Source organism: Pseudoliparis swirei, chromosome 9 (genome assembly GCF_029220125.1).
Source record: "Pseudoliparis swirei isolate HS2019 ecotype Mariana Trench chromosome 9, NWPU_hadal_v1, whole genome shotgun sequence".
NCBI lineage: Eukaryota > Metazoa > Chordata > Actinopteri > Perciformes > Liparidae > Pseudoliparis > Pseudoliparis swirei.
Window position 1 is genome coordinate 16,664,673 of NC_079396.1, and position 27,941 is coordinate 16,692,613.

General features: G+C 43.4%; 1 protein-coding gene across 3 annotated transcripts; it reads left to right on the plus strand.

Moving 5' to 3' along the window:
- Nucleotides 1-215: 215 nt before the first annotated feature.
- rgs19 (regulator of G protein signaling 19) lies at nucleotides 216-27,895 on the plus strand. 3 transcript variants are annotated; one of them, XM_056423611.1, is made up of 6 exons: nucleotides 563-646; nucleotides 7,722-7,832; nucleotides 20,670-20,842; nucleotides 21,974-22,054; nucleotides 22,304-22,538; nucleotides 25,420-27,895. In XM_056423611.1, exons 2-6 carry the CDS (start codon nucleotides 7,818-7,820, stop codon nucleotides 25,606-25,608), a joined length of 693 nt encoding a protein of 230 aa, XP_056279586.1. In that variant the 5' UTR covers nucleotides 563-646; nucleotides 7,722-7,817; the 3' UTR covers nucleotides 25,609-27,895. The 3 variants fall into 3 exon arrangements, with proteins under 3 accessions (XP_056279585.1, XP_056279586.1, XP_056279587.1); XM_056423610.1 differs by lacking the exon at nucleotides 7,722-7,832 and having other exon boundaries at nucleotides 216-646; XM_056423612.1 differs by lacking the exons at nucleotides 563-646; nucleotides 7,722-7,832 and adding an exon at nucleotides 9,110-9,195.
- Nucleotides 27,896-27,941: the final 46 nt, after the last annotated feature.

Here is a 27,941-nt window from a genome sequence, read left to right on the forward strand (position 1 = left end):
TTCAAACAAACACAATGGTAAACCCCAAAATACTCATGTTAAGAAACAATAAACTAACTACGTATTTCAATAGGCATCCAAGCATGTATACAAACAAGTGAAGTAAAATAAACTCGTGGTAAAATAGTGCATGAAATATCACTTTAAACGATCATGTATGATTCATAATAACCTGTAGATTAAATAAAAGATTGTATATAGCCTACCTGAAGAATATCAAGTTGTTTGATAGAGAACACCAGATCTGCTGCTTCGGTGGACGTGAATCAGCGCATGCGCTGTGTCGCCTCTGTCCGCCAGGGCGGTGATCTCTCTCCCACCCTCTTACACACACACGCACGCACACACACACGCACACACATACACGTTCTGTCTCTCTAGCACTCTCTCACTCTCTCTCTCTGTGGGAAAAACCGGAGCAGGAGGAGAGCAGCAGAAGGGGGAGGAGGCGGACTCCTTCTTCTTCCGATACAGCGGCGGCAGGATATTTAGAAAAATAAGAAAAAAGAAATCCACGCACCAACCCCCCACCCCCCCCCCCACCCCGGTGCGGAGCTGCAGAGCAAGAAAGAAAAGAAAAAACACACGGATGTGCCTCCGAAAGAGCAGCGGATACCGCCCTCCGGACCTTATTAATGCCAAGATTGTGAGTATCTGATCGGCTGCAGAAACGAGCTCGAACACCGGGAGGGAGGGAGGGAGGGGTGCTGGTTCCCGTTTAATTTCCCCTTCCCCTTCCCCTCGTCTCCAGTCGGCGGCGGGGCTTTTCCTCGCTCCGTGTTGAGGAAAAGGTCTGTCTCGGTGATTCCTTACTCCTTCCTTGCCATACCTCCTTGATTCCTTCTCGCAAGAACGGGAAGCAGAGAGACAACCTTTTTTTGGGGGGGGGGGAGAAGAAGGTGTGGATTCTTTGGTCTCTTAATGACACGAGTGGAGGTGTTTCAGTCGCCGTCTTTAGTCGTTATTATGTTGTCCTCGAACATAAAAACGGGTTAAACACAAAACGTATCAGTTGAAAACTGAGGATACATGGAAAAAAAGGAGTCTTACGACTTTATTTAGGTTTTCATGTCTTTGTTTCAGTTCATGTCCTGTAAGTAAGTTTGCAAAGCAGCCGGCAGCCTGTTCACTGCACGTCTCTGCTGGCGAGCCGAGGAACCTCCGCTGGTTCTGCGGGTTCGGTGGCTCCACGGGGCCGCCATGGCGAACCGGCCTGTAGCTCTGCGTTTCATCAAACTTCATTCATTGGAATTCAATCTCGTTTCCATTTCCACTTTGATTTACTCTGGCCCATGACTTTCTTTCTTCTGTCCAGCCATGAGCAAGTTGTCTTTACTGTGCGTACATTTACAAAGTATGCAAGCTATCTCAACTATTACTTTTGTTTAGCTCATTCTGTTTGGGAACTTGTTGTCCGGCCCACTGGAGACTGCAGGTTACGGAGTTGTGCTGGAGGTTCTGGGGCTGCTGTACATGCAGTTGATAGATTGCCCGGTACCGCCTTGTGCTGGGCTCCAACCTCCACAACATGCATCCTGGTTCTGTTGATTCTTGGATTGAATTACTTTTAGAGGTTGTGTCTACCAAAAGCCTCTTTTTACTGAGCCCAGCATATTATTTGTTTTATTATTTGCAATGCGATGCATATTTACCATCTCAAATAGCCTGCCACAAATACGTAAACAAATGTGTTGTGTTAATGGTATGCTGTGGTCTTTCTGCGGCTTCTGAATAGATTATGGATGGGCTTATTGTGTATATGCTATTGTTTTTATTGTTACTTCTCGATCAAACAAATGTCCTCGCTGTGGCATAATAAAGTAGATCTGAACAAAACAATGGTTAGTTACTCTCTGAGGTGTTTCCTCACCCTACAATATCTCATTAGGCGCACATGATCAGGTTTGTCTCTGCACCTTCGGGCGTCCTCCAGAACAACTAGGGCAGAACACACATATTTGTTTATTGTTTGCTTGGTAGCTATTCCGTTTTCAATTTCAGTATTTAATTTTCGTTAACTTCTGGAAATTACGTACATTCCAAAACACACCAAACCTTTTGGAATATGCATATTACTCGATGACAAATGATAATACAGACAACAGTACTGTAGACTAAGAGATTCCTTTGGAAATTAATGCATTAAATTAATCCAAAAGATACGATTTGCGGCCCTATGCCATCCATCTCAGGTGAGAACGGAGGAACGTCTGGCTGAGTCCTTCCCCAGAGCCATCGCAGCCGCAACTAATGACGGAGCGTAAAGGAACCCATGGGGGGCTCGGGCCCAAAGGGCGGTCTGGAAAGGCTGCATTATCGCACAGGCTTGCTGCTGGAGAGGCGGTGTGTAAAGATAGCACATAGCAGACTCAAAGCGCAGCCGTTTAGGGGGTGAGGGCCCAGCAAACGTGACTTTGAGGTACGTCAACAGTCGCAATCACAGGGAGATGAGGAGAGGAGACGCTGAGCGCAGACAGTCCCTCCAATCGTAAAAAAACAGCACCCATGGGCTCAGCATGACACATTTAGTAAAGATGGTCCTAGCAACCCGATGCAACCAAAGTGGCTTGGCTAAAACAAAAAACTCCTGTGCGTCCAAAGCTCTCTAAAGCAGTCCCAGCCAGTGGCGGCTGGTGATTTTTTTGGGGGGGGGGGCGCAGTTGGGCGACGCGGTTTAAATAGCACTCAACAATGAGAAGAAAAGAGGTTTTGAGAAGAATATTGTAAAAAACAAAGCTTTATTTCAAGAACACAGCGTGCTCAACACTGTCCAATAACAACTATCAACACACTGTAACTTTGGGCATGAGAGGTTCAGAGCAGCTTTAAGAAACATTGGGTTGGGTTTCAGAGGTTTGCAAAATAAAAGAGTTTCACCCTCACATGAAAGAGGTTCAGAGCAGATGTAACAGATGTGGAACGGGCATGGAAGAAGTCGGCTCAGATGGTGGATTTTCCCAGCACATATTTATTCTGCAGAAGACAACAGAACACACACATTTTCCTTCTGATCTGTCTCTGCACTTCCACTTCCCTCAGCAATATAAAACCATTGTCCATGGAAGACAGGACCACATTAAATCTAAATAATAACAATTCTCATCAAAAACCATGACATGTAACATACAAGGGGAAAACAGAGACCCCTAATGGACAAAATAAATAACTACATGAGCTAGAGTCATTTCAGCAGAAACAGCGAAAATTCTAACTTTGAACAAAAGGGAAACGCATACCTGCAGAAGACAACAGAACACACACATTTGCCTTCTGATCTGTCTCTGCACTTCCACTTCCTATACACGCAAAACAACACAATTTACACAAGGAAAATATATATCGGGGCGACCGGATGTAGCTAAACAAACGGTGCCAAAGTGGCTCAATGAAACCGCCACCAAACGTATATTTTGACGGTCTAAATGACACGACAGCTGGACGCCGTGATCGTATTAGCATTCCATTACTGTATGTAACATAAACGGTTAATTTTTATCAAAGAATATAGCCAAAATAGTGCAACATTGTTTTTCACTCAACTCACCCTCAGCAATATAAAACCATTGTGAGGGAAAGACGGGACTCAGGAGCAGGAAATGCAACAGATGGAAAGCAATTTCCGCAGGAAACAGATTTTTAGAAATAACGCTAAGTAAAAATAGCTCATTAAAATAAAATTCACAAACACTCAACAATATCGTTGAACAACAAACAAAAATAAAATACAATACATTGAAAACAAGAAATGACAGAGTGCATTTCTAACTGTTTGACAGAGTAGACCCCACTACATGTAAACAAAAATTTAAAAAGTAGCCCTCCTCTCTTTAAAGTTGGCAAACTTCTCAATAACTCTCTGGTTAAAGTCAATCATGTCTGTAACCAGCCTGTTTCCATTATTCTGGAGGGAATGTGTCTGTTTTTCAGAACTTCTTCGTTGTGTTTTCGATGCCAGTTCGGTCTCCTTCTTCTGACTGTAAACAGGGTTAGCTTCAGGCTGTTAGCGAGTTAGCTCCATGCTCTTAGCTAGATAACTGCGGCAAGATTCATGCTTTACACTTGTCTGCAGCTCTTTAGATCCCTCACCCCGTTGTAGTCCAGAGAGTTTCAGTCCCAGGACTTTGGAACAACAGACAGGGGAAACTAAACAGCATTACTCACTGAGCTCCAACTAACCAGCTCCGTTAGCTACCTGCTCGCGTAGCTCCGTGGAGCTCTCTGGCTGAGGGAACGATACCGGTCTCTGATTGGCCGAATAGTCCAGTCACGTGAAATAAGAAACAATGTCATTGGCCAGGGCGCACATGTTTGCGCCCCAAGATTCACGTTTCATCCGCCAATGAGAAGCCGTCGTTGCCGAAACGACCGTGAAATGTTTGCTCGCTGCCGCGCACACACGTTGGGCCGGTGCCCCGAAAATGGGGCGGGGCTTCTCTCCGTGAGGATGAGTGGCGATATATTATTTATGTCACATTAACTTAAGTGGTTGTTGACAGGCTGACGGTCTCCCACACACATTTAGCACGTCAACACGGTATATTTGCTATTTAAATGATTTGATATATAATGTTTTTTGGCAGTTTTTTTCTTCTTCTTTTTTTTCATCTTAACATCTTAAGAGGGGCGGCGCCCTAGCGCCCTCTGTGGACGCACCGCCACTGGTCCCAGTCAAAAGTCGAAATACAAAAAACACTTTTGGCTCGACACGTTCCCTAATGCCTCAATTTTCTCCAGTCAAAATGCAAGTGTTGTATGCAAAACTCACTGGATGCATCCCATAATGTTGCATCATATGACACTGTAGAGCGCAGCAGATTATATGTACTCAATATTATTATATTCAGAACAGCGAGTTCCCATCGGATGTGGTGAGCCTGTTGCTTTAACAGAATAAGGAAATCTATTGTGCTGTTTTTTTCACAATCCAAGATACATTTGAGTATTTTAATTACAGCCCAATCAGCTGACATTTGGGACAGTTAAGACCAAGAAGTCACTGAGACTCCTTTACCTTTCCCTCAGTGTCTTTGTGGTTTGTGAGTTCATCGTGACCTTGCTGTACTTGATGTTTATGTATAAACTGACAAGTTCCTACATGCAACTCCTACAGCAGGCCAGTAGTAGTCTTGTTGTATACATTATCCTTTATATCACAACTGTAGGACAGCAATATTCCCATTGTGACTCATGACTCTTATTTAAGATCATATATAAGGCCTCTGGTCGGCGCTTTTAGATGGAGACACAGAAAGACACAAATGAGTGTGTTGTGTTCATGTATTGTTACTTTGTAGTAAATGTGTTTTCATGAATCGTACTGGACAACTTCAGATGAAAGTATTGCACAAGAAGGTGCGTGGCAGACTTTTAAAAAAAAAGCAAAAGTCTTTTTGCATTCCTTATGTTTTCTATTTGGTGTGTCCGAGTATGTGGAACTGCTGGCTATGACACCTCCTGAATCCTTGTGTTTTCCTTTTCTACTTCACCATGTCAACTGGATCAACAGTAATGACTCTCAAAAAAAGAAATATCTGGCTAATTTGGGGGTCCCAACCCTGAGATTAAGAAACACACCACCTCTCAGATACTGACTTGTACCCAGTCTGGAGGTTTTGTCGTTCTTTTGTTGCCAGTTGGTACACACTTCCTCTTTCTGCGTCTTTCTTCATTGTGTCTGTTGCCTACTTCCTCTTTTTTGATTTAGTTGTTTTTTTAAGTTGGCTTCTCTTTCTTCGTCTCTCTCACATTTTCTATCCCATCCAATTCAATTAGTCTCTGATTCTTTGTTTATTTCCACCTCTAATGTGTGTGTGTGTGTGTGTGTTGTTGCAATCATCTGATGTCTGTACGTCTTCATCTGCATCTTGTGCCACGAGTGACTGATGGTTACTCCTTTTAGCTGTTTGATGTTTCAATTCGATAAAGACTCACAAACTTCATACGTTTCACCGATATCCAATGACAACTTTAGATCTTCTGAATGTCAAATGATTGTCGGGAATCCTTTCTTTTAGTTTGACCACCACACATTTTTGAGGTCATCCAATGGGATTTTGAAAGGGTCGAATCAAGATGTTGGAGAGTTTTCTCAGCTCGTCGAGGACCATATTGTTCCTTTAATAATGTAAAATCACTCTACAAAAAGGCACCAAAATTGGAGTAAGAAGTGATATGCTATTCCTGAGGCTGTAGTCCATTTGAAAAAAGGCTGAGAATAATTTAAGCTACAATTTCTTTATTTCTAAATCTCGAGCTCAAACTAACAATTACTTTTACTATTTGTTGGCTTGTTAATTAGCTTCTCTTTGAACCATTTGGCCTATAAAGGGTCCAGCAACATAATCAGAAGCCCAATGTGATCAAATAGTTTTGTCCTCTCCATCCTCTCACCAGTTAATGTCGACCACGGGTTCATATTTATATTTTCATGTCGTCCAGTTGTTACTCAAAATCGGCAGCAGGTGAATCTGATCGCCAGAGGGCGGCGCCGTGGATCCGCTCTGACAGAGTTCTGAAATAATAGAAAAGTTAGGAAAATAAACATTGATTAAAAAAATGTGAACAACTGTTCACTAGGTAAAATATAAGAGCTCAGTCTTACTATATTTGCAACAGTAACAGTTTGAATTTTGACTTAAAGAACCTCAAGTTGACAGCTAAGAGTCATTGAGTGACTTTTAAAACTTAGTTTTCTTATTCATTGAAATATTCAATTATTATTCAAGATGTTTAGCCATGTGTTGGTCCAGTTAGCCAAGGATGCACAGAGGCTACTTCTCCTTCCCGATAGGAAACCTCCACCCAGTTTATCTGCCAGTACTGAGGAGTGATCCAATACCGGTGCTTTCTCTTTCCCAAATCTGCATCCCTCACTGGAACTCATTGGACTCATTGTGCGTAACGTGACGCGAGGGCCGGAAAAAATGAGCAGGCAGCCAAACGTGAGTTCATGAATTTCAAACAAAGAACTTCATAATGACATTGGTGTCGAGTCCTGGCTGAGACCCAATCCGCTTCATGAAGTCAGCATCAGCACTCGAGCGATCTGGTGGATTGTCACCTAACAGGGAGGCACCTGATTTACTGCTCGTATTCTCCTCATCATGCGCCCAACAGACTTGTGTGACTGCAACGCACGCCATCTTTGATGTTAGTAGCAGTGACCGACCGAGACTTTCTGTCGCTCTTCATTAAATCATCTTGTTAGGACATCCTCAGAATGTTTGCATAAGAGAAGTTCATGGAATAAAAAACTGGTTAACTTTTTCTCTCATTGAGCTCATTTGAAATGAAAACTTGGTTCATATTTGTGAAACTGTGATTGATTGAGGATCCACCTAAAAGAGATCCCTGAAAGTGATCGGTACCCGCACACTCACTAAGGCTTCTTTTCTCTTTTTCTTGTGTGTGTGTGTGTGTGTGTTGTATGTGTGCGTTCTATTGCCTGTGTTCATTATTCATGTTTTTGTGGTTGATTGCATGTATTGTGGGTGCATTTTGTGGGTGGTAAATGCCATGCCTTGTGTACATTTGTTTTTTGGTTCATGACCGCATGTTCATGTTCTTGTGATGCATTTGTTTTGGGCTTGTTTGTGCCTCGTGTGGCATATTCACATGTACTTGCACGTATACGTGTGCATTCCGCACGTGCATGTGTGTGTGTTTATGTATGTGTTTGTGTGTGTGTGTGTGTGTGTGTGTGCGTCTGTGGATATATAAAGGAGAGGTCCGAGGCAGAAGGGGGGATGCCATGCATGTGTCCGGCCTGCTAACATCGCTGACGACTCCCACACTAACCGACAGCCCGCCCTCGCCATATGACGGACGTGCTGGTAAAACAACTGCATCTCTTCCTCCCTTTGTCTCCCAGATTCCTTTTCTTGCTTGTCCTCTTTTTGTTCATCTCTTTAAGTCTGAATACAATTCTTTGTTTCACTGACTGGCAAATGTTTTTGTAACCAAAACATCGATCTTCTTGCAAATGACCAGGCTAATGGCGATATTGGTGTTCTCCTCTTGAGTTGTTCCTGTACCGATAGTAATACTCAGCCTAAAAAAGCTTAATCGAGTAACGGCGAGTATGTGAGTCTATGCACTGATCTGATATCACAATATATCAACAGGAACAAAAAACAACGACACATATCACGCGCTACCCGATCTGTATCTATGACTCAGTTGGTACTGCACAGACAAATAACCTAAACTAGGTATATGCCACCTTTTTGATATGAAAAGCATTTTTTTTAAATATTGGTTGTTAATATACATATCAATGGGTCATTCAACATTAAGGTTAATATCAAGGTTAATTATGAGACCGCCTCACATTTAAATCTGCAACAGATCTTTTTTTTACATCTATGTTTTTTCCCACTGTTCCTAAACCGGGGTATACAAGGTCCCGTGACTTCTGTGTAGCATTACAGTCTTTTAAATGTGGCTTCCCAAATCTGATAACCAGATCCCCACAGGGATGTTGACTTTGGGACATGCTATGTCTCCCTTCAAGGGAAAAGCAGAACGACGGGAATGCTTTTCTGGCCTCTTTTCTTGTCTACTTCCTTTTTAAGGAATACATTGTATTACATGTCATTTAGCAGATACTTTCATCCTAGTTTTATCCAAGAGTAACATCTAAAGACACAGCTGAGCTGTGAAGACACATTCCTATCTCCTGCGTTGATGCCTGGGCCATTTATGCAGCTTTAGGGATACATAGTCAGATTAGTAAAAGGTGGTGTTCTCGTCAGAGAGAGGCGGTGACAAGTCCAGACTGGACTCCAGGGGTGTCCAAGGTTAGGAGGAGAAGGAATGTAAATGTTGGGTTTTAGCAGCATTTTTTCCCTTTCAGCCATCTTGGCATGAATGGGCCCATGCAGTCATGACGGGTTGGGTGGATGTGTGTGGGTGTGCGTGTGCAGACACCAGGTCTGATTCATCAAGTTTCAGAAAGAAACCAAGAAGCCCTGCGTGTCACAATACCTCTGACTCTGCTTCCTGCCGCTCTCTCTCTCTCTCTTTTCCTGTTGCATTGGACTGGCTTTCGTCTCCCTTCCTCCTTCACTGGAGTGAATGCGTGTTGATTGATGGAAACACTGAGCTATAAGCGAAAGAGAAAATAGAAAGAAGAACCTGTCCGTTCTTTCATTCAGTCATCTCTCCTCGAGCCGCCATTGAATCGACGCGTCCCTGGTGAGCTCTGCTGCTGCTGTGGTGTCTGTGCTGCCAGGTTAATGCGCCGGTTATTAAACAGGGTTTGGTTATTTCGTACACTCTTGAAAGTCGTGACTTTACAGCTCAACAGATGGAGCAAGGCAGCGCCGGCGTTCGCGGTTTGATTCCCTCTGGCGGCCCATGCACTTGGTCAGAGTGTCTGCCAAAGTGGATGATTGTGGTTGAACGACGCCTCTCTGAGGGTTGTTGAGAACATTCTCTGTTGTCTCTTTGATGAAACTCTTTCAACACCCCGTTAGATCAACTTGAAAATGCACAGTCATCAGTCTTTAAACAAGACTGTTTGTCTCAGTTCCTGAAAAGGGGATATCTTGGGGATTTTTGCAGTTTTTTGGTTTTGGTAATAACCTGCATATTTTCCAAATCAGACAGTTTCATATGTTTCATCTTTTTATCTTTCTGTAGTTTATTGTTTATCTTGATGCCTTGGCAACTGCTTTATTAAAAAAATGAAGCTGGAATTTAATTTGTTACACTTACACAGTACAACTAGGAAATAATACAATTTCACATTTCAGTTAAACACACTAGTATTTTTTTTTTATCTGTTATTTTCAGTATGCAATGAAACTTGACATGCGGATGTCAGCAGGGATGTTTGGATGCTCCAACATCTGCGATTGAAGAGTCAGATTTGGCAGCTCAAAGTCACATGATTGTTTTAATGTTTATTTTAACTTTTTGTAAGGCTGCAGCTGATAATTACATTAATTAAAAAACGTTCCACTATTTTTTTAAACTAAGGTGATTGCATTACATTTCTTGTACAATCAGCAAGCTAAAACATAAAGAAAGTAACGTGTGTGTGTGTGTGTGATTATAAGTGGACACACGTGTGAGTGTATGTGTGTGTTGTTGTTGCAATTGTGTGTGTGCGTGTGTGGACGCAGTGTGTTTGTGTATTGTAACTTGAATGCACATGTGAGCGGTTGTAGCTTGATTGTGTGTCTCCAGGCATGTCCATAGAAGGTGAGGAAAGGAGATGATGTTTGGAGGTTGTCGGTGCAGCTCTCCTTGAATCGGTCTCCACAGAGCGCTGTTCGGCCGGATCTATAGACCCACTCACAGTGTGTGTTTGTTGTCAGTAGAGGTAGTAGTGCGAAAGCATACGTGTGTTTGTGTGATTATGTAAATGAGTAAATTAAGAGAGACAGATCAAGAGCAAGAAGAGAGGAGCACGCGTGTGCATTAGCAACGCTTTTACACTGTTTAACATGTCATGTCTGGGCAAAGCTCCTCTCCTCCAGACACACGTCTGACTTCCTGCAGCAGATCTGGGTCGAGACATCAAGACCTCGAGGAACACCAAGAAATGCTGGGAATTAGTAGAAGAAACCTTTAAGAAACATATACACGCTTCTTTTTGTGGACAGCCATACACACTCTGATACACACTCTGATACACTCTCTGATACACACTCTGATTGCCCATAGGTCTCTAGTCTGGTTGTCAAATTATGCGGCTGTAATTATCCTGAAGGTCACAACAAGTCAAGTCAAGTCTCAAGTCTTTTTTTATTGTCAGATACACAGAATGACACAGGGTCAGACTGGGCACTGAAATTCTTAGGACAAGGCACCACACAACAACTACCATAGCCTAACATAATATAACATAACATGACATACACACTGTACAAGAACTCTGAACATAATACTAACATATATACATATAATACACATAATAACTAGACTACAGACAAATGGGAGTAGCAGGAAGTGAAAGCAGGTAGTGCAATAGAAAGTGTAAGTGTAAGTACAAGGCTGAAAGTGACAGTGTATGTAAAGTGACGAGTGTAAAGTGTCGAGTGCAAAAGTGTCGATCGTGTGTCAGTGTCCATTTAGCAGCCTGATGGCTCTCGGGAAGAAACTGTTCTCCAGTCTCTGTGTGCGAGACCGGATGCTACGGTACCGCCTTCCAGAAGGCAACGGGGTGAACAGGCTGAAGGCTGGATGATGGCAGTCCTTTAGGATCCTGCCAGTCTTCCTGAGGCATCGTGTGCGGTATGTGTCCTGCAGGTCATTTTATACAGTTATTTCAAGTGATGTCATTCGAGTGCTGAACATAAGATACTGCAAAGGTGATAGACTTCCAGACAACATAGTGTCAACTGAGTGAAGCGATATACGCGTAGAACATTTTTGTTGTAGAAAATGTGCGTCTAACTTCAAGCTGTGAGGTAATAATGCCGAAAGGTGTAAAGGGGTGTGATATATACACTACCGGTCAAAAGTTTGGGGTCACTTAGAAATGTCTTTATTTTTCAAAGAAAAGCACTGTTTTTACAATAAAGATAACATTAAATTAATCGAAAATGCACTCTATACATTGTTAATGTGGTAAATTAATATTCAAGGTGGAAGTGTCTGGTTTCTAATGAAATATCTCCATCGGTGTATAGAGGCCCATTTCCATCAACTATCACTCCAGTGTTCTAATGGTACATTGTGTTTGCTAATCGCCTTAGAAGACTAATGTCTGATTAGAAAACCCTTGTGCAATTATGTTAGCACAGCTGAAAACAGTTATGCTGGTGATATAAGCTATAACTGGCCTTCCTTTGAGCTTGAAGTTTGTAGAACAAAATTAATACTTCAAATATTAATCATTATTTCTAACCTTGTCAATGTCTTGACTATATGTTCTATGAAATGTTCAATTCATTTGATAAATAAAAGTGAGTTTTCATGGAAGACACAAAATTGTCTGGGTGACCCCAAACTTTTGAACGGTAGTGTATGTATAGATATATATATATATAGTGTAGTATGTTTCCTGTTAACATTCCACGGAAGCAGTGTTGCATAAGTCAAGAAGTGTGTACTAAAGAAAAGCTCTTCATCCATAACTCTGTGTTGGGTAGGAGGGCATTGAGAGACCGTCTCTCTCCTGAACGTTGGACAGAATTTGTTTGAGAGCACGAGGTGTTACAGTTTAAAGAGTGAGCGAGTGAACTTGTGACTTTTCAGCTGAATAGTAATTCCAAGTAGTAATTTACTTAAAGGATTGTCATAGATTATAAACACAGATCAGTATGTATTTATAATTTATTGAAGCCTTGTAATTAGACATCTATATGTTCTGTTTGTATTTTATCACATTGAGCAACCATACGCTTTCAGCTGAGAGTCACCAGTTAACACGGTCACTCCTTATGCCGAGAGACGGGCAGCGTCTATGGCTGCAAGCTATTAAACTGATCAAAAAAGCTTGTGTTCGCAGCAACCGTTGAAAAAGAAATAAACTCAGACCTCCGAGTTGATGTCTCGGAGGAACTTCTGCAGGAGAAGAATGCCAAAGGAGCTGTCATATTTCATTCGCCTCAGTTATGGATATAAAATAACTCAAGAAGGCCCATGGGATGCTATTCATCACGTTTAAAGGGATAGTGTCGACAAAAATGCTTTGTAAAATACTCAAAGATTATTTTAACCCTATACTATACAATCGGGGAAAAAAACGTATTTTGTACTTTATCACTTAACCCTCCTGTTACCTTAACATTTACTAACATATTTTACCCTCGGGGTCAATTTGACCCCAGCAATTAAAACCTCCAGAAAATTATTAGAATTAATATTGTTTCCCAAGTTTATGTGTGAGGTACTTTATGTTTGTTTGTTGACTACCTAAATAGCCCTTTAAATATATAAAAAAGTTGATATTTCTTATATGTTTGACACAGTGAAAAACAGCCTGGGGTCAAATTGACCCCAAGGAACACCGACATTAAACATTGAATGGGGTCAAATTGACCCTAAAGGTAACAGGAGGGTTAAATGCGTGAAACCATTGTTTTCCAAGACAGTATATTATATACTTTCATTCTCAAACATAGCTTAACCATGTCATGTAACATGTCCCTTCACTACACAGGCACAAATTCTGCTAAAGATACTATCCAGGGATTCTCATTTTAGACACAGACTCTCCCTAATGTCGCACTCAAGTATGCAGAATAAATAAATACAAATAAAACAGTTCTTCGTTTAGTTTGACTCCTTTCTAAAACGTGTGGCGCGTCCCCTCCTTTCCTCACCAGTGCGTCCTGTGTCCTCAATGACACAGTACAGAGTGAACTCTGCACTCTCAGTATTCAGCAAAAAATATGCTTTAGTTAACAAAACTCTTACATTTGAGCATTCTGTAAAACATTAATCGCAGACAAGCGGCAGCAGTAAACAAAACAAAAAAGAAGGTCACGTGTTTAAAATGTAGACGGCCTTATTTCCATTGCCTGTAGGTGGCGCCTGTTATCATTTTGTGAAGCCCCTCCCACAAGCAGGAGGCTGACCAGGGAGGGTCGTCGGCTGATTAGACTCACCTGGGGCTTCAGGCTATACAAGCAGCGCCATGTGGTCAATCCCTCTCACGCCCTTCCTGCGGCTAACATCCACCCTGCAACCAGACACATGTCACACATCCAAGCACTCGTTCAATACGCCGAGGCTCATCCCAGTTAATATTGTGTTAGTTTCATGTTTAATTTGTATTGGCTTCCCCTTCTTGTCATTCGCTTGTGCCACTTAGTGACAATATTTACAATTGAAGTCAAACTGCTGCGGCTCTGTTCATCTGAGAGGCTCACATGTTGTGCTCAGAGTCCATTAAAACCAGAGCAACCAGTTCATTAGATGTTTGTGTTTTACTGAACCATCACTCCCACTGCCATTTGTCCAGAGAAAGAAGTGTTGGACAGACTGACTGACGATGGCCGCCATCAGTCAGTTTCTTTAAATCACAACAATAGTTTGAGTAATAATTTTCATTTAATCTTTTTTCCTCTTGATCTATCACAGTGACCCCCAACACTGTGTCACACACACACACACACACAAACTCACAGACGGCTGTTGGCGAACAGGTGTTGAGATTACGGCGCAGTAATCTCTCGGATTAATGCTTACAATTAATGTGTAATTACTTAAACCCTGCTGACAGGTGCAGATGTGTGTGTGTGTGTGTGTGTGTGTGTGTGTGTGTGTGTGTGTATTTGAGTGTGTGTTGGTAGACAAGCATACATTACATAAATGCCCGGCCGTGCCTCTCTCTGAATTTAAATGCCATCTTGCGTTCCTGGCATTGTGTGTGTGTGTGTGTGTGTGTGTGTGTGTGTGTGTGTGTGTGTGTGTGTGTGTGTGTGTGTGTGTGTGTGTGTGTGTGTGTGTGTGTGTGTGTGTGTGTGTGTGTGTGTGTGTGTGTGTGTGTGTGTGTGTGTGTGTGTGTGTGTGTGTGTGTGTGTGTGTGTGTGTGTGTGTGTGTGTGTGTGTGTGTGTGTGTGTGTGCGCGCGCTGCCACAGCATGCAGCGACACACACCGGTACCCAGGAGGAGATCACCCCCAGCTGGCCTGTACATGTGTGATGGACGTGCACAGAACTGTATGCATTCTTTGATTTTAGTGACAAACTATTAGTGTGCACTTTCATGATACAAATGAGTACTGTTGTGCTACATTCCTGCTAATGTAGAACTGCGTCAAAACTAAAAGAAGACTGGCGCTCCTTCACGGTGCATTTCCATGAAACCAAAGCAAATTGCACTAAAAAACTTTTAATCTCAAATAAAATCAACAGAGCTCTGCTTTCACTTTCACGTTGTGCTACATTTCTACTTATTAACACATCTTTGCATGAAAATGAGACTTCCAAATTCAGGGCATTTTGACCGTCCCGGTTGTATAAAATGGGGATGAATGTGTAAGATACAATGTGCTGTTCTACTCTAAACTGCAGCCTCAGCATTCTGGATGGTTTTACACAACATCTCAATTTAGGAAGGAGTTTTCTAAGAGCAGAGCACACATTTCAGATGTCATCGTCGACATCGATCATCTTCATTTACTTGTGGAAAGCCAAAATTGTAATCTTGATGAATAGTTGTGTGTGGGGGGGGGGGGGGGGGGGGGGGCAGGTTCTCTGCATTCTAATGTCATCTTATTTAATCAGATAAACACTCCGACCCAAATCCTGTTAAACACACACACACTGACATTCCCGTGGAGCAAGAGGAAGTGAGACTTCTGCTCAATAGGAACTGTTCCCATGAGCATCTTTCTTTTCTTACTTCATGTCCTTTTCTCACTGGTCTCTTTCTTTTCTTTTCCTTTGTTCTCGCTTTCTTCTTTCTAAACTAAATTGGTTATTAACTTTCTCATGTTCAGTTATTACCTGCGGAAAAAAATGAAGCACGCACACACTTTTTGTACAGACTTGCCTTTTTGCACACACACACACACACACACAGACGGGCATAAACGTGATCGCTCTGCGTTCTAAAAGATGTGGCGGTGATAAGAAGAGAGGAAAGGAGTGTTCTTTGCTCTTGACAGTGCAGGTAATCTGTGACACCAACGCTAGTGTGTGTGTGTGTGTGTGTGTGTGTGTATGTTTGTGTTTCTAAATGTGTGTGATGTATGTTGTGTGTGTTTTTCATCAGTGAGCACACCCTGCTAGCAGCACCACAGCTGGCGGCCTTACTCAAACACACTAACAGAGAGAAATACCAGTTAACTGAAATATGTATGAAATATGTTTAAGTCAGGTTTAATGCCAACCCCTTGATTGGAGGAGGGACCTGGTAACCACTGACCCACAGTTGCCCCGAAACCACCATCATAAAAGAAACAGGTCTCAAATTATTGAAAGAATACCTCAAACTGAAACTGGATTCAAACGTTTGTCAAACTTTTCCAAAGCCTCGAGAAAAGGCCCCCGTACGAGTGAGAAACTTTCACTAGAATAAATGAAGAATGGTATCCAGGTCTGACGATACATCCACGGTTTTATCGTGACGGGTTTATCTTAACTTTTTTAACTGTGTCAAACCAAGATAAATACTTTACTAGTTTACATCATCGTCCTGATTGGTCCTGTTTGTGTCTGTCACTAGTTTTTCATTGCTCCCGTCAGCAATCGATCAGTCAGCGAGCGTGTTGCAGGTGACCGCTCTCATTCACGAGTCCACTGTACGACCGGCATCACCATTCTGCCACATTCATCCGCTCAGTGTTGGCATCAAGCACACACACACACACACACACACACACACACACACACACACACACGACACAGACACACAGACACATAGAGACAGAGACAGATCAGCTGCCTACTTCTGTCCCTGTGCTGGCAGACACACACACACACACACACACACAGAGGGACAGCTGTAGGCTAATGTTAGCTGAGCTGTAGTTTGATCATTTTAGAAAAATAACAAAAGCACCCGATCTGATGATGATGGCATCTAGAAGAAATTATCTACACACACACATTGTGTCCATTGCCTTACTTCTCCTTTACGTCTGAATGCACCTTTTATGTTTGCGTATGGATGTCACTTGTGTGCCTTTTCCTTCTGCATATGTATACTTGCTGTCTTTTTGTGCATGTGAGCACATGATGGCCACTGTGCTGGACAGTGTGCACATATTCGCCCACACGGCTGTGTTCCTTAACTCGTTCTGGTCCATTCGGCCCAAGAAGTAGTGACACATTCTTCTGACTCGATAATGGAGGAGCCTTAAAGAGTGTGTGTAAAAGGAACTGTAGTTTAACATGTTTGGTATAAATGTAGCTCATTGTTCTTAGTCTAAAACATGTGTGTGTGTGTGTGTGTGTGTGTTCACAGCTCAATCACATGATGCATCACATTGCCCGCTCTCCGTACCCGCTCTCTTTCACTTCCTCTATTCCTCACGGTGTCTCTCTCTTCCTCCATACCTTCTGTACATTTGTTCATGTCTTGTTTCTCTTTCTCTCTCCCTCATGTATACTTCATCTATAATCTGGCTGCCCTTTTAACATCTCTCACCCCTGTTTTATTTCTCTCTAACTCCCTCTGCGGACCCACATGTATTACATTACATTACATTACATGTCATTTAGCTGACGCTTTTATCCAAAGCGACTTACAATAAGTGCATTTCAACCTAGAGTACAAACTAAGAACAACAAGAATACAGGAAGTAACATTTCCTCAACATAGTCGAACTACAAAAGTACCATAAGTAAGTGCTATCTAAGTGCCACTGAAGTGCTAATCTGTGTTTTAATCCAGATATAGTCGGAAAAGGTGTGTTTTCAGTCTCCGACGGAAGATGTAGAGACTTTCTGCTGTCCTGATGTCAGTGGGGAGCTCGTTCCACCACTGAGGAGCCAGGACAGCAAACAGTCTGGATTTCGAGTGATTAGCTCGAGGTGCAGTAGTCACAAGTCGATTGGCTGTTGCCGGCGGAGCGAACGTGCCGGGGTGTGCGGTGTGACCATATCCCGGATGTAGGCGGGGCCCGATCCGTCTAGAGCATGCGCCAGGACCAGTGTTTTGAAGCGGATGCGAGCAGCCACGGTAACCAGTGGAAGGCGGAGGCGGAGTGGTGTGGGTGAATTTCGGGAGGCTGAAGACCAGTCGAGCTGCTGCATTCTGGATGAGCTGCAGGGGTCGGATGGCCTTAGCAGGTAGACCAGCCAGGAGGGAGTTGCAGTAGTCAAGGCGTGAAATGACCAGAGCCTGGATCAGAACCTGCACCGCCTTCTGAGTAAGAAGAGGACGTATTCTCCTGATGTTGTGCAGCATGTACCTACAGGGCAGCGTTGTCGCGATGTTGGCCGTCAGGGAGAGTTGACTGTCGAGTGTCACCCCGAGGTTCCTGGCAGTCAGGGTAGGGGCCAACACAGAGCCGTTGAAGGTGGTCGTCAGGTCATGGGTGGGGGAGCCTTTCCCTGGAAGGAATAGTAGCTCAGTCTTGTCAGGGTTGATCTTCAGGTGGTGAGCAGACATCCACTGAGAGATGTCAGTCAGACAGGCAGAGATTCGTGCCGCCACCTGTGTTTCGGACGGTGGCGAGAAGATCAGTTGGGTGTCATCAGCATAGCTATGGTAGGAGAAGCCATGCGAACGAATGACAGAGCCGAGAGAATTTGTGTACAGAGAGAAGAGGAGGGACCCAGGACGGAGCCTTGAGGAACCCCAGTAGTGAGAGGACAAGGATCAGACACAGATCCTCTCCAAGTTACCCGGTAGGTGCGGTCTTTAAGGTAGGAAGAGAAAAGAGCGAGTGCAGTGCCTGAGATCCCCAGGTCCTGAAGAGAAGAGATCAGGATCTGGTGGTTCACGGTGTCAAATGCTGCAGAAAGGTCGAGAAGGATAAGGACAGAGGAGAGAGGCTGCTCTAGCAGTGTGAAGCTGCTCAGAGACAGCCAGGAGGGCAGTCTCTGTCAGTGGCGGCCTTGAATCCAGACTGGTGAGGTCAAGAAGGTTGTTACTGTGGAGATAGGAGGACACTTGGCTCAAGATAGCTCGCTCCAGAGTTTTGGAGAGAAAAGGTAGAAGAGACCGGTCTGTAGTTGCTGACTTCAGGCGGGTCGGCGTGGGTTTCTTCAGGAGAGGGTTGACTCTCGCCTCCTTCAGAGAGTTAGAAACAGCCAGTTGAGAGGAGCTGTTAATAAGATGGGTGAGGAAGGTCAGAAGGTCAGGAGCAATAGCCTGGAGAATGGGAGGCGGACGGGGTCAAGGCGCAGGTGGTCGGTCGGCGGAGGTCACCAAGCTAAGAACTTGATTGGGAGACAGGGGTGAAAGAGGAAAAGAGGAGATGAAGAAGTTAGTGTTGGTGAGGTGATAGAAGATGGATTTGTAAAGGAGGGCGTATGTCGTCTATCTTGTTTGTAAAGTAGTCGACAAAGTGGCTCGACAAAAGGGTGGAAGGAGGAGGGGACAGGGGATCAAGGAGGTTGGAAAAGATAGAGAAGAGTTTTTGGGGTTAGAGAAGGAAGACTGAATTTTGGTCAGGTAGAACGAGCTTTTGGCTGCAGAGATAGAGGAAGAGAAGGAGGAGAGAGAGATTGATAGAAGAGCAAGTCTTCCGCTTGATTCGATTTGCGCCATTTTCTTTCCGTCGCTGCGCGGTGGCTCTCTCGGCGCACCGAGTCCGACAACCACGGGCCGGAGAGGATTTCCGAACCGGTCGTGTCTTAAAAGGACAAAGAGAATCAAGAGATGAAGACAGGGAAGAGAGGAGAGTGTCTGCGGCAGAGTTAGGATGCATGAGTGAGAAGCAGTCAGTTGAGGGGAGAGCAGATAGGACAGAGGAGGCCAGAGAGGAGGGGCAGAGGGTGCGAATGTTGCGGCGTACAGGTGCAGAGTCTGTAGATATGGGTGGGTTGTCAGTACCAGAGAGCGAGAGAGAGTAAGAGATGAAGAAGTGGTCAGAGACATGTATGTATTCCTCCTTGTCTCGCTGTCTCACATCGGAACATCTTTGTCTTTTTTCTTCTTGAATCCCCTCCTCTGTCCATCTGACTCTCGTTTTGAAAAGAAAAGAGTGTGTATTGTTCAACTTAATCTAAACCAGCAGGTTCATGTAAAGGCAGTGCTCATGCCTTCAAGTCACTGCAATGTGCTTCTTCAGTGAACTGACAAAACTCCTTCTTTTCCTCTCTCTTCCACCTTCATTTAAAATGTAATTATGACTCGCATTAGCATGTCAGTCACAGAGACAGCCGTGTGGTAGAGACTGTCTGGCAGAATAGAGACCAATGTAATAAAAACTACATGGATTCTGTTATTATTTGACTTCAGATCCTTCACTGTGAACTCACTCCTCAATCATCTCTCAAGCAAACATGCTATGTGTAGCATTTGAAAACACGGACACGCACACACATCCACACACTGGGCAAACTCGGCATGATACTGGAAACAAAGATGATCATTTTTAGACCATGTTTATCTTCTCTCTAACATGAGTGGTGTTGTTGGAGCTCAAGTCTCTCCATATGCAGACGCATTGCTATATGTTGGAACATTAGAAACTGGTTCACTTTGATGCAACCTGATCGTGATCGACTGTCAGCGACAGCGTTCTGGTTCAAGCTGCACAGATGAAATAATGCAGCAAGAGATCTTTGGAATGTCTTTAAAGCCTCAAAAGGAACTGGCCATTGATTGATTTCCATGTAAATGCCACATCTTCAGTCATTTTTTTCGAGTATTCCCCTTTATTGCTACTTCATTCTACTTCCCTTCTAGAAGAAGTATGCGACAAATATTGTTTACTCCATGATGTTTGCTTGAATCTATATTTACTAGTTACTTTTCCTTTTAAGATCCTCCATAGAAACTCATATACGAATAGTTAGAAGTAAGTATGTACTGGTGGTCCCTGTGGGTTTCAACTGCAGCGAGGCGTGAGAGTCTACCCTGAGCAGTCCTGGTCCGGGTCCTCCAGCAGGGTGGTGCGGACCCTGCTGGAGGATATGGAGCTACTCACCTCCACCGTGACCTGCTACAACAATAATGCACACTAGTTCGTTTATACAGGATGCATTTATGCATTTTTTTTTTTCTGGGGGTATTTTTTTGATTGCGATATTGGTTTCTGTCACCACTCTACATAACAGTTTAGAATAAATCCCATCTCTGTGATTCTGCAGTACACAGGTCCAATCCCGGCCGAGCGAGGGGGCGAGCTGGCCATGGGGGGAGGTCGCAGCGAGACCTCGGCACTGAGCGGGACGGGAGGGGGGCGGGGCATGACCACGACGCAGAATTCCCAACGGCCCAACGCCTGCTGCTTCTGCTGGTGCTGCTGCTGCAGCTGCTCATGGTAGGAGGCAAGAACACACACACACACACACACACACACGCACACACACACACACACACATACTCACTGGCTCAATTACTATTGTCCCGCAGGGCTTTACCGAAAGATGTTTTTTACTTTCCTTTATTGGGGCTTTTGAACGAAGCTTTACATTTCGGTCCTTATCTTGCATCACATCATCTCCAGAACAAACTACAAGGTGTTGGGCAATCCCTGTCATGGCAGACCACACCCATTTATTAATAGGTTTTAATCTGAGTGGACAGGAAGTAGCATGGGTCCTTACAGAGTTGGTGTGATGTTTTTAGTTTTTTTTGTAATTGTACTTTCTTTCTGAGCTTTTTTATGTTGAATAATACTGTCTCAGTATTATACATTGTAATAATATTATAGATAACCTTTCAACCTGTAACTAAACCTGTGAAAGTATTTGTTTTTGTCATATCGCTCACACATTCAAAGAGCCGATGAGGCCGTTTACTATTGGCTGGGCTACTTTGAAATAATAATAATAATAATACTAAGATGACTTCATGAAAGCTTTACCTCTGTTATGAAATAAGCTTGTAAGAGACTCTTAATAAGAATCATAATACGTCATGTTGATAGTCATTCCAAAATAAAGTAGGTACATATTGTCTTCACCTTTGACCATCTGTGGCCTCCACCAGACCTGAGACCAGTCTGTTTTGAACTCTGAGCCATTTGTTTGTTGTCACCCAGTGTGGCTGCATGCACACACACACACACACACACACACACACACCAACACGCACAGGAAGTCATCAGACTGAACTGTTCACCATGAAACACACCGAGTCTCCAGACATTAGCTGCACAGGGATGAGGTCTCTCCAGTTCTCACATGGGAGCTCATTATTTATAGCTGTCTTTCTCTCTCTTTGCGTCACACACACACACACACACACACTGAAGCTGTTGACACCTGTAGCTGCTGCGTTACCCTGCTGTTAGCACAGCGTTGGCTAGTGTTGTCATTAAATGGGTTAACACCGTTGTAGGTGATTGTACATGTGTTTATAGTTCTGAGAGCAATTACTCCTGTCAGCTGTGGTTACGCGTGGGTGTTTCCTGCTTGAGAGCTTCTGATCATGTCGGTCTCACTATCAGGAATGAAGAGGAGCGGCGGAGGAGGAGGAAGAGAATATCACAGGACACCAAGATGGAAACCATACCAAACTGTGAAGCCTGGTGCGTCTGCAGCATTACCACACAATCATTTTGTTTGGTTTAAAGTTTCTTGAACATGTTTTGTAGATTATGTCATGGCACCAAAAACAATGAAGCAAAGCTGAGAGAGAGAGTACCTCTTTACCATAAGTTGTGCTTTAATCAGCGAGCCGTGTTCAGGGCGTGAGCTTTGGACCACAGCACAGTCATGAAACAACAAATTAACTAACAAAGAATTAACACACCATGTTCCCACTCTTGGTTCTTCAGCACCAGACCCTCAGCGGAAGAGACCCGTCTGTGGTCTCAGTCTTTCGACAAGCTGATGAGGAACGCTGCGGGTCGCAATGTTTTTCGGGAGTTCTTGCGGACGGAGTACAGCGAGGAGAACATGCTGTTCTGGCTGGCCTGCGAAGACCTCAAGGAGGAAATCAACAAGGGCGCCATTGAGGACAAAGCGCACTCCATCTACGAGGACTACATTTCCATACTGTCGCCAAAAGAGGTACGCCTCCATGTCTCACCAGACGGTTTGCAGGACCATCCTGCTGCTTCAGACGGCTTCCTTCAGAGAAAAGCTTCTTAGCGTGGATTTGATTGGTTTTCATGACGGAGCTCACGGATGCAGTGCTCTCTGGAACCTTTGGGTTCGATCTAGCAAGACCCTTCTATCTAGAATGAACTCAGAGAAAGAAAGGGGTCCTGGCACAGTTTTAGACTGTGTAGAGGTATAAAGATCAAAGGTGTGCATCATTGATTAAGTGAATCACTTCAGGAGGATCCGAATGGACTTTTATTCATGGAACAACGTTTTGTTTTCCAGTGTGTTTGTTGCTTCATCAATCTGTCATTCTGTCCAACATTTATATTCACAGCATCACAACTCTCGATCTATATGGATTTATATGGACCACACTTTGGGAAATGGATTGACATCAGGCCATGAAACGGAGCATGGTGTCCCTGATCATGGTGTCATGAACCCGTTGGTTTTTCACGCCTCTGGCAGTTTCTCCCCTTCTTGTGAAAGCAATTTCTCTAGAACGTGACGAGGGAACTTCTCCATATTTGGCACAAACGTCCACTTCAAGAATTCACTTATCAGGAGTTGGTCGTAAAACATCACTGTGACCTCACAAAACATGGCTTTAAAAAAATTAAAGATACCCCCATCCTTCCTGTCTTGTGATGCCACCTGTACCCTGAGAGGCGATAGTGAGTGCCCGTCCAGTCTGACCTCAGTCCAACATGAGAAGTAGACCTGAAGGCTTCTCAATCATGTTGAAGCTGCAGGGTCCGTGGACATTATTGATAGTTTGTGGCAGAAAAGGGAAAACGATCCACTCCAATATTTGGCCCTTTCTGCCACTTTGGATTTTGTCCAATAAGGGAACTGTCACGGCGTACAGCGTCCGGACCGTACGGCCGTGAGTCCGGTTAGGTTAGTGCCACAAACTCACATATGACTTACGTGAACTACTGCTATGAAGCAGTGGTATTTTGACCAGAGTTTTAACAGTTATTTGTTTTGTTTTTTATCACTGACAACTGTAAATCTGTCACGGGAGTATTAGGGTGGATCCAAATGCACGACTCAGGAGACAGAACTGGAAAATAATTAACTTTACTCCAAGTACCGGCAGGAACAAAACAGACGGGAACAGATAAATACACTTTGTAACGCTGGAGGGCTTGGTCAAGAAGAACACAAAACAATCTGGCAGAAGACAAGTGAGGGAACTTAAGTAGACGGGGACTAATGAGGGAATGGGCAACAGGTGAGATGGGCATGAAGACCAGGTGAAGGTAATGAGGGACTAACGAGGGAGTGATCAGAGGCAGGTGAAGGGAGTTGGACTGACAAGATGGGAAGCAAGATCTGGAATGACATGATAGTTAGTGAGACAGGATGAAAACAACTAATAAACTAGAACGGGCACTCGGTAGAGCGCATACCTTCGCATATCACAAGATTGGGCATTGAATTCTGAACATTTTGGCATTAGTTGCATGCCAATTGATTACAAATTGACCGTGCTATGGTAAAAAGAAGATTTTGACCTATCCATGACCTTGACCTTTGACCCGATGGATCCCAAAATCTAATCAAATGGTCCCCGGATAATAACCAATCATCCCACCAAATTTCATGCGATTCAAGAAGATGTTGACCTTTTCATGACCTTGACCTTTGACCCGATTGATCCCAAAATCTAATCAAATGGTCCCCGGATAATAACCAATCATCCCACCAAATGCCATGCGATTCGGTTTAAAACTTTTTTTGTTATGCGAATAACACGCATACAAATAAATAAATAAATAAATACACGGCGATCAAAACATAACCTTCCGCATTTTCAATGCGAAGGTAAAAAGGAAGGTATGGAGCTAAACTGTTACAAAAGCTAGATTGCATGGACCCAGTAGGAGAGGTGAAATGCTGACTCCTATTTATTCGGAGCGCGTGGCTACATGTTACAAAGTGCACTTTCTTTACAGTGAGTTTTGTTTCATGCTGCACATTTAGATGTTTTCATTCGTCAGCTGTTATGTACGTGCACACAGTGTCACACTGTACCAACACACACAATGGATGTGTTGTTGCTGGTGAGAAATGGGGGAAGCATTGTTGGATGTACCGCTATTTTTAACTGACTGACTCCTTGTGTGTGTGTGTGGTTGCTTTATTTAGTTGCAGTGCTGTAGGCATTGCTTGTCATGCTGCATTGCGTGTGTGTGTGTGTTTTTTGTGTAAAATTGTCTGCATGTGTGTTATTATTTGTGTAAAGTTGTTTATAGGAAGCTATAAATTGCTGCTCTCATCTACTTCTGGCAGTAGAGGCTTTTTATAGACACACACACACACACACACACACACACACAGTCTGGCAGAGAAGATGCATGCCAGACTGTCTGCATATCTGACCTTGGTAGGATGTCTATCTGTGTGTGTGTGTGTGTGTGTGTATGTGTGTGTGTGTTTCCTAAATAAGAGCAGAGAGAACACATAGGAGACAGCTTGCTCGTCGTGCTATAAATATCTGCTGGTGTGTGTGTGTGTGAGTGAGAGAGAGAGAGAGAGAGAGTGTGTGTCCTAGTGCTGATAACTGTATGAGTTCAGGCCTCTATGGAAGATAATAAACATAACTACAGCGCACAAAACAACTTCAGACTTTAATCAGCCGGCGAGTCCCATGTAAAGGTGCATTATGACGAGTTGGAAGGACAGAATCCTCATCTGCCCGTTTTAAAAAGCCCTTCCTCGCCACCTGTGAACGTCCAAACTGAAAACTGTGAACCAAAGAGGAGCAACAGAAGCACATTGGCATGTTCTTGAATGTGTTGTCTTCTCTCTGCATTGAACTGACTGATGTCCCCTCCAGGTGAGTCTGGATGCCCGGGTTCGAGAGGTGATCAACAGGAAGATGCAAGAGCCGACGACTCAGTCGTTTGAGGACGCCCAGCTCCAGATCTACACGTTGATGCACAGGGACTCCTACCCACGATTCCTCTCCTCCAGCATCTACAAGTCGCTCCTTCACGGCGGCTCGCGTACCTCTTCTGAATCCTAGTCCCTCACCCCCCCCCCCCCCCCCCACACACACTTCTGATCCTGCAACTACAGGATTGACGCCAGACCATTTCATTGCTTCTCGAGCAAAACACGTTCCAAAAATGATCCGATAACTCCTCGCCTCCTCAGATCACTTCTGAGAATGTCAAATCTCTCGGATCATTTTTTTCTTCTTTTCCATCTCCTCAACTTTTATTATTGTTGCCAAGACGTCCTCTCCTCCTCTCAGCTCCAGTCTCCAGTTGACGCCTCTCTTCTTTATTTATGTTGGTCTCTTAGTTCTGACTAAATCTTCTTACATTCGTTTCCACTGTTAACGCATCAGCATAAAAATATGGCAAAAATATATGCCAGGTAATAGTTGCAATTCATTATTTGTTGTTTTTACTTACATTTTATTTATTTTTTGTCAGAATGGAAAAGTCTGTCTGACTCTAGGCCGATTTTGTTGTTAAATAAACTCCCTCACAAACAAACATGTTGGATTAGGTCCACTTTCTGTCTTTTCTGGACCTTTCAACCTCATCTCAGTCTTCCTCGGTGGATGAAGTCAGCACAGCCTGAAGGTTTGAACAAACACTGTCTGGAAGGATGTGGTCCAAAGGTCTGGAAAAAGCTAAGTGGCCTGACAAATATTGGATTTTTGCCTCTGATAATAATATTTAACGCTTGAAATTAAAAGCATTAAGGCTTCCATCATTTCTACTCGACTCCAAAAGCTGCTGAACACTTCAACCCTTCTATCCTTTAAACCAATGTCCTGCCTTAGAACCTCTCCTTCTCCCTCGTCACCTCTCCTTTTTCCTGTTTTTATCTCAACAACTCCTCAACAGAGAAGAAAGCTATCTGGATGTTGAAGAATGGGATATTATTTACTTGGGAGATTTTGATGCATTTCAATGGCAGATTCTTATTAGATTTTTACTAATTTGCCCCTCAGATGTTCATTGAAGAGCCAAACGGTGGCTGTCCCTGACATCCGCCGACCTCGTCAACTTGTTTTTAACGCTGCAGTTCTCTGCTCTGAGAGCGATGGAAAGGACAAAGGAAAAAGATGGATGTTGTCACATTTCTTCTCTTTCTCTCTCTTGTAACTGGAACACACAGGCCGCTCCCTCCATCGCCAACGACAAACCACGGAAACAAGTTTCATGTTTCATATTTCTGTTCTTATTCACTCGTTTAGTGGATAAACCATTTCACCCCTGTGATAATCAAACGGACAAATGGATGGAAGTCACTTCCTTCCGACTACTGATTTACAAACAGACAAGACATCTATTTTTTAAGAGAAAACTATATGGAACACTTTAATGATGTTGATTATTCTTGGTTTTGTTTATTTGGTTTATCCCAGTCTCTCCCCTTGCTGGATTCTTTTGCAAGCGACTGTACTGACCTCCACCTGACCCCACACCACGGACACCACTGGTGCAATAAACACTGGAGTTTGAAACACACAAACACTTACACACATTTACACAATTTGTGTTACTATACAATTGGTTCATTATTTTTTTATAATTGGTAAGCTGATTGGCTTTTTCTTATTCTATGTTTTTAGATTCAATATATCTTTGCGATTTTCTACGATTGACGTGACAAAAAAATTTCTGGGATTTATTTATGTTGTTTAAGTCCAGGAAGTCCCATAGAACATCGCAGGGAAGAGGTTGGGGTCAATTATGGGGTGGGGGGTCAACAAAGTGCCAAATTGAAAACTTCTGTTTTATTGGTCAGGACCAAAAAAGATTAAATGGTCTCAGATCAAGTTTTAACACTAAAAATCATAGTTGTCCTAATAAGTATAGTAATACAACACACACACACACACACACATACAACAGGGTGGCCAACCTGGGCCCTGCTGCTGCTGACCTCTGCCTCTCCCCTTTGACCTCACCACTGTCGGTCAGCCACTCAGACGCCTGCTCCTGAGTGGCTGCAGGAGGTTGTTGGGCTGAACTGTGGTTGGTCGATTCAGGAAGGGGGGTGGGAGAAAATCCCAGGTGCAAAAAATATTTAGATATTTTAATGAAAAACAATTTATAAAAATGATATATAGGAAAAAACGATGTTATTTGAGATGGGATGCTTACACCCAGTGCTTTGTGGGAAATGTAGTTTAAAAAACAATGTTTGTAGTTGTCTGCGGAGGTCTGAACCAGACAAGTCACTCAGAATGCATTCATCTAAGTATTGTTAATGTTATTTATTTTATATTTTGTTAAAACTGTCATTTTAATTGTGTATATATATATAAACAGAAACCCTTGAACATCCAATGAGAAGCAGCTTCGTTTGTTCAGTGTTTGTGAGTCAGTGGATGTA